A 7813-nucleotide genomic window follows, 5' to 3' on the forward strand; every position below is an offset into this window, starting at 1 on the left:
CACAGGACCTTGCACTTGGCCTTGTTGAACCTCATGAGGTTCACATGGGCCCATTTCTCGTGCTCATCCAGGTCCCTCTGGATGGCATCCCATTCCTCGGGCATGTCAACCACACCACTCAGCTTGGTGTCATTGGCAAACTTGCTGAGGGTGCACTCGATCCCACTGTCCGTGTCACTGATGGAGATATTAAACAGTACTGGTCCCAGTATGGACCCCTGCGGGACACCACTTGTCACTGATCTTCATCTGGACATTGAGCTGTTGACCACTACCCTCTGGATGCGACCATCCAACCAATTCCTCATCCACCAAACAGTCCATCCATTGAATCTGTCTCTCTCCAATTTAGAGAGAAGGCGGGATGTTGTGGGGGGACTGTATCAAAGGCCTCACAGAAATCCAGATAGATAGCTGGAATAATTTCCATTCTCTTTTCCTCTCCACACATCCATCCTTTTTTTATCTCTCTTTTCTCCCTACCTCTATGTTCTTTTTAGAATAGAATATTATATTTCAGTTGGAAGGAACCTACAATGATCATCTAGTCTGACTGCCTGACAACTTCAGGGCTGACCAAAAGTTAAAGCATGTTATTAAGGGCATTGTCCAAATGCCTCTTAAACACTGACAGCCTTGGGGCATCGAGCACATCTCTTTCTGATTCTCAACCAGCTGTCTCAATTTCCCTGTTGTCCTCTGGAACCTAAAAGGAAATTTAAGGGGGAAAAACGCAAACACCTGGCAGTTTTCTTTCAAACTGCAATGTGAAGAGACACTGTTTTGTCCAGACCTTTCTAGTGAAACAGATAATGGGTAACTGGCCACACAACTGTGTGTGCTGGACACTAAGTCTTTAATTTCATCAGACAACACAGAACAAGAACCAGCTCCAAGGTCTACTGGAGGGGCAACTATGTCTGAAACACGCACCTTACCTGTGAGTAATCCTCTGTCTCTCCTAGGTGGCAGCAGGCTTGCAGGTTGAGCTGGAGATAGAGATTTTCGCCATGGTAACTGGAGGGGAAGATACTGGTGGCCTTGACGAAGTTTCCCATGATATTGAAATATTAACAGAAACAGAGACTCTTCTCCTGCCTGTGAGAGCAAATATCCTTTGTTGTCTCATTTCACACACTCACACACACCTTCTAGCATCAACCCTGGGGGGGATGGTCCACCAGTCAGGAGGCCTTAAGCGTCATTTCCAGTGCAGGCTACTGAGGTAGCAAGCTTTACTGTCCTTTTCAGAGACACACAAATGGGTGTTTTCAAAAGCACGACAATTTAACAATTTAAGATTCTGACACCAAAAGCAATTTATGTCACAATAACAAGGTTTTGGAAAGTGGGGAAAGGAAGAACAGTAAACTCAGAAAGATGTGACTTTTAAAAAAGAAATTAAAACAATAAGAACTCTTTCCCACCACCCTGATGGAAATCTTTTTTAACGTTTTTGAACCTATGGTAGCATCTGATGGTACAGCCTCATGAGCAACAAAATCATGTATTGTCCTGGATACTAAACAGACAAATGAGACAATCCCTGTGCCAGCAGACACACAAGCACAGAAGTGCATGAATGCTGTCAGAAACCAACCCAGCGTGGGTTCAGTGGGCTTTCAGTTGTTTAATTGAAGACAGAGGTCAAAAAAACAGCAAAGTCAAGAACCATTCCTTCTCTTTCCCTTGTGCTCCAGAAACTATTTTTCACGTAAAATTACAGGTTCATTTTTGAAAGGCAAGTTCAGAAGAAAGGGTGAAGTTCTGTTTGATTTTCAAACAAATTTACACTTAAAAGCCTATGAGAATAGGTCTTATGGAAACCTATAAATGAAATAGCAAGGCAAGGCCCATGCAAACACACCAGAAACTTCACTCCTGGTAAGGGCCACCCTTACTAAAGGAGAACTTGAGGGTCCTCTGAGACTGGCCAGAGTACTAGCTAACACACAGCAGCACCACTGAGGCTTTATATGCTCTCGAAGCGACACTGAAACTCTGCAGATTTACTTCATAGGGACCCAGAGGAGTTTTTCATGCCCATTACCGCAGAGCTCGGCTAGACAGGACTGGTGGCATAGCAGCAAAACCAGCTCCTGTTCTGTTCCCACTCACCCAGTCCTCAAACACACAGTTGCAGGCCAGCCTCCAAAACATGTGCCTTTTCCCAATATCTTACCTGGTCCTTAATCTTTAAGCTGAGGGCAGTAGTCCAGATTCAAGTTGTTTCAAAGCCTTATCGCCAGAATTAATTCCAGCCTCCACTCATGCTATTTTAGTTACATAAAAGTACAGAAATGGTTAGATCTTTAACATGATATTCCACCTGTGTTAACCAATGACATTTATGAGTGCCGCCCTCAAGGATACCCCCAGGGCGGGATGGCAGCAACAGTCTGGGCAGTTACTACAAGCCCCAAGCCGCGGTTCCGGATTACGCTACCCCGAAAGCTTCCTAGTTAAGGTAAGTACTGGATGCAGTGTTACCAGCTGTAAATGAAAGTACAGTTGTTTTACCTCCTCTCGGCTTCTGATCCACATCATCAAACCTCATGCGACTGAGAACTAAGCTGTCATGCACGCGTCACACGGACGTGACATCTGACACTGGCCCACACAGCATCCTTGTCTCTAAATTGGCGAGACGCGAGTTTGACAGATGAGCCACGCGGTGGATAAGGGACTGGCTGGATGGTCACACTCAGAGAACTGCACTCGATGTCCAAGTGGAGAGCAGTGACCAGTGGCGTTCCCCAGGGATTGCTACCGTGACCAGCGCTGCTTTATATCTGTGTTGGAGGCATGGGCAGTGGGACCGAGTGCACCCGCAGCAAGCTTGCCGACGACACCGAGCTGTGTGGTGCGGTCAACATGCTGGAAGGAACGGATGCCATCCTGAGGGGCCTTGACAGGCTGGAGAGTTGGGCCCATGAAAACCTCATGAAGTTCAGTAAGGCCAGCTGCAAAGTTCTGCACACAGGCCAGGGCAATCCCATGCACAAATGCAGGCTGGGTGAACAGTGGATTGAGAGCAGCCCTGCAGAGGAGAACTTGGGGGTATTAGTGGGTGGAAAACTGACTGTGAGCCAGCAGTGTGCGCTCACAGCCCAGAAAGCCACCCGTGTCCTGGGCTGCAGCAAGAGAAGCGTGGGCAGCGGCTTGGGGTGATGATTCTCCCCCTCTAGTCCTGCTCTCGTGAGACCCCACCCCCTGCAGTGCTGGGGCCAGCTCGGGGGCCCCCAACAGCAGAAGGACCCGGAGCTGCTCGAGCGGGGCCAGAGGAGGCCACGAAGATGCTGGGGGGGCTGGAGCAGCTCCCCTGGGGGGCCGGGCTGAGAGAGTTGGGGGGGTTCAGCCTGGAGAAGAGAAGGCTCCGGGGGGACCTTCGAGCGGCCTCCCAGGGCTTAAAGGGGGAGCAGGAGAGGGGGGGGGGACTCTTTATCTGGGACCGTATGGATAGGATGAGGGGTAACGGTCTTAAACTGAAAGAGGGAAGATTTAGATCAGATATAAAGAAGAAATTCTTTACTGTGCAGGGGGTGAGACACTGGCCCAGGGTGCCCAGAGCAGCTGTGGGTGCCCCCTCCCTGGAAGGGTTCAAGGCCAGGTTGGACGGGGCTGGGAGCCCCCTGGGCTGGGGGAAGGGGGCCCTGCCCGGGCCAGGGGGGTGGGACTGGATGAGCTTTAAGGTCCTTTCCAACCCAAACCGTTCTGTGATTCTATGACATCCTGACACAAGAAAAGGGAAGCCCTGGGTGACATTAACCAAAGAGATTTACAGGTGACTACCACTGCTCAGCTCAGTGGAGGTGGCCACAGCAGAGCCTCCCCAGTCTTGTCTCAAACACTTCACATAACTGCTTCCACAATAAGCAAGTTATTGAGCCTTCTGGCAGCAAGAGGCTGGATTTATCACAGTTAAGCCCTCACAAATCAGCCTCTCTAACACTCTTCACTTTCTAAAACCAAGTCTTACTGCTGACCTTTTAACCCTGCCAGCAAGTCAGGAGTCTTACCGGTGGTACACAGCGCAACCTGAACATGATGAGTTCAAGCGCACACAACCCTCTGCACACATTGTTTCGTACAGAACACTTCCGAAACCTTTGAGAATCAGACTATACAGAGAAGGGACAGTCTTCCTATCCCTTTCCTGCCAACAAAAAAGCCTTATTGAGAATTTCTCCTCAAACCATCAACCAGAATATTTAACGTTAGGGTGGTGTTTCATCTCACCCATATTGACTCAGGCACTCTACAATACACTCGATGGTGACAGTTCATAAACAGGAACCCTCCTGATGTTTCGTCTCTCCTTAGCTCAAGATTCCCCATTTGCCTCATATGTGTAACACTGAAATCATCTTTTTCTTTCAACTTTAACATCTGTAAGTCTGCCATGTTAACTAACAAGTCAGTAAAGAAATCCCAGCTGCGTATCATTTCCTCTCCTCTGGAGAAAAAAAGTGACCACATCAGTCAGTTCTCAAAAGAAACTTAACAGAGACATGCATCTCTGACTGCTGCATCTGCTCTAGGACTGCCCAGAGTACATCAATCATACCTTTTTTTTTTTTTTTTTTTTTTTTTTCTCCTGTTTAAGTACCTTCTTACCTTTTCCAGAGTGGAATTTTACCCCCAGAGTAACATGCAATTATAGTCTAGAAGAGCAGCAAATTTAACGCCTTCCAGCTTAGGGGCTTACAGCCTGGAGTTCATCAGTGAAGGCAATTTAGACAAGTTCCCTCACTTTGCGTTGAAATGAAAAAGAATTAGTCACCCAGTCAGTTCACAATTCAGTGAGACGTCCCCTTGTCCCAACAGAAATTCTGATCAGTGTCACCTCCCATTAAAAGCTCCAAGTGGAGACAAACGAACTACACGGTATTCTCCTCCCACACAGCTAATCCAGCTAATCATAGTTGCCGTTGCCACAGCCAAATCTCCCTTCTGGTCTGACAAAGTCTTTTTGTGAATTGACTGATAATTCCTACTGAAGCTGGCGACAGCTATCCCATGCTACCCAAGCAACTGTACCAAATTCCTCTTCAAACATTTCCACCCCCCCACCCCCCCAAATCTCCTGCACTCAAAACCATATCCATCTCAAACATGTCAAGGAACTCTGGACTGGTTGCTGACACACAAAACATGAAACACTGATGCTCCTAGGTTAAGTCAAGTCCTGTATTGGCTAAACAGTCTTGCTCAACCATCCAGAATAGAAATAAAAATCTTTGCAGAGGCACTGTGACAATTTTTTAAGTTCATATCACCTTTCCCAGCTGGTTATCACCAGAGCAAATGATTCTCTCCATTGAGACCTAGAAACTTCCCTGCAGAATTAGGCTTGATCACAAATTTGTCACATCTCTAGTACAGCCCAACAAGCAAAAATCACTGATAAAGCATCACCTGACCAAACTCAGTCATAATTCATTTATATTTTCTTAGTTACTTCTCATTTATATTTAAAACATTTCACTAAGATTCTATTACTATCCTCAAAATTAAATACTGCACAGGAAGCTGCCCGTGAAAGCCTTCAGTATGTCCATCCTGAACTCACGGTTGTGATTTTTATGCCACTCAATTTGTGAAATGAAGGCAAACTATCTAGTTGAAGCTCATGTGAGAACCCTTTCTCATGTTGTTCCCTTCCAATAGCAAGGGTAGAAGCCAGTTTCTACTGAAGACAGTCCATAGCAATCACAGCGCTCGCACAACACTTGCAAAGAATCTGGACATAATTACTGGGTTTGCTTCAACAGCTGTACAAAGGTAGAGGTGGGGTTTGGGGTTTTTTTCTTTCTTTCTTTTCATGTTAACTTTCTCTCCTCTTCCACTACAGGTCAGAGCCCTAGAAGAGTAACATGAAGATCAGCAATACCGAAATACCTGCATTTTAGTCAGTTACGTAAACATCCCAATGTAGACTTTTTCATGTATTTAATCAGATTAACATAAATAAGCATTTTGTCTGTCTCCTGTTAATGGGAAAAGTGGTCCAAAAGTTGCACAGCCTTCTGACGCGGTTGTCTGAAATGCAAGCAGTGGAAGGATTACCGTGTTTCAACCCCAATGTTTGATACTCTGCACTTCAGAGGAGTGCCAAAGGGTTCCCTGTAGCTTTGCTTTGTTTTTAAAAGGGGTTAGGTTTCTATAACCTGTGCTGAGGCACCAGAGATCTTTTTAAGTACCGAGCATGCAGCAGGTTCCACTGGAGTCAAGTGTGGTTCTTCAAGGAAGAGCTGCTGAACTGCTCTGGTCTTCTAATTCCTAAATTACTGTTTGCTTTTCACAATCACAGGCTTAACTTCCTGTGTGTTCACCTACGTTTAATTAGCTGCCAACACCAGACGAGTACACAGTTACACCTGACAGAGAGGGATTGACAAGGATTCTGCTTATATCCTCTTGTTCACTATCAGACACGATCATCTTCAAATGCTCATCTGCACGTCTCTTCATAGTATAAGACTGAGCCAACTTAGAGCTGGCCTTTTTCTCCCTTTGCTCCTACTTACACAGTAGTAACTAAAAGAAACATCTCTGCCTCTTTGTGAGACACCATATTTGTGTATCCAAGTACAGTTCGTTCTTTTTATGAATTAATTTCCAACAATGTGCTTTCCCGTGCTTCATCCTTTTTCCAGCATGGGACAACCTGAGAGATGGGGAATTTTCCTTGGTACATACAGATGACTTGTTCTCTCAACACTTCACAGTGACTGAGAATCCCAGTGGGATTAAATAATAGCTTTCACCAGTGTGAGCTCAGGTTTGAAAATCCAGGGAATTTCACTAAGAAAGGGCAAGGTGCAGTACCCAAGGATATCAGAATTCTAGTATATTGGTGGACTGTTAGCACAGGGCAGACTTCTTCCATTTAAAGCACGTGCTGAGCTCCCTCAGTAGCCACCCGAGTATTGCCTTGGTGTTTTCCACTGCTCCACCAGACACAACTGTTTGTCCATCAGCTCTCTGAGTCAGACTTGACCAACGGCTGAAAGCCAGCTCAGGAAGGTGTCAAACCAGATACCCAGCTGTGGATGCTGTTTAAGCCCTACCCACAGATGAGAAACCACCACAAGAAGCAGTGTCAGACTTGACCCAGGATTCTCCAACACCAATGATTTTGCTACTGACTCCGCTGATTACTGCCCTGATGCTTTTCAGCTTTCTGTAGGCACAGCCAACAGTCCTACATCAGTCCCCTTGGAGGTGTGTTCTGAGCACTGAGTAAATCCACTGTTGCTGGTGCAGACTGGTCACAAGGGATACAAATCAGAGAACCAGGGGAAAAGTTCAACAGGGAAGCCTGTGTCAGCACCTATGGAGAGAGGACAACCAACCTTCCACCACGTCAAAGACCTTTTCTTCCAAGGATTCTTCCCAAATCCTAGTGACCAGGAACAAAGCTGAGGGAAATTCCACCTCTTCCAACTTAGATCAAAGGAGACACCCGTCATCAACATGAGACAATGACCCTACAACCCAAGTCACCCTTGTATCCCACCATCTACATCCTTGTCATCACTCCCAGAGTTCACGTTCACCTGTGGCCACGTTTTTTTTCCCAGGCCTCCCGGAGGATCATCAAACAGCAGCTCATTACGTAGATTCCATAACATTTCTCTCCCTGGCATTAAGGTAAATGGAGCACATCACACGGAGGCATGAGAGTCACCCTTCCCGTTTTGGTACCTGGTTTTGGTGTCTCAGTCATTACTGCTGAGGGTGCACTGTGGTGCCACGAGCCACCCCTCCATTTCTAACCCTTTACCTTCCGAGCAGGCCAGCCCATTTC

General features: G+C 46.6%; 1 protein-coding gene across 7 annotated transcripts in view; it reads left to right on the plus strand.

Annotated features, from left to right (window-relative positions):
• The window catches only part of SPAG17 (sperm associated antigen 17), a 120477-nt gene extending 114497 nt beyond the window's left edge, over positions 1-5980 (plus strand). For all 7 annotated transcript variants that reach the window (XM_042788505.1, XM_042788508.1, XM_042788509.1 and 4 more), the window contains 3 exons: positions 966-1110; positions 2330-2467; positions 5855-5980. In XM_042788505.1, the coding sequence (XP_042644439.1) occupies positions 966-1110; positions 2330-2466 (282 nt within the window). In that variant the 3' untranslated portion in view covers position 2467; positions 5855-5980. The remainder of the gene's footprint in view (positions 1-965; positions 1111-2329; positions 2468-5854) is intronic.
• Positions 5981-7813: the final 1833 nt, after the last annotated feature.

The sequence above is a fragment of the Tyto alba genome, unplaced genomic scaffold (genome assembly GCF_018691265.1).
Source record: "Tyto alba isolate M040663 unplaced genomic scaffold, T.alba_DEE_v4.0 Super-Scaffold_14, whole genome shotgun sequence".
NCBI classification, from domain to species: Eukaryota; Metazoa; Chordata; class Aves; order Strigiformes; family Tytonidae; genus Tyto; species Tyto alba.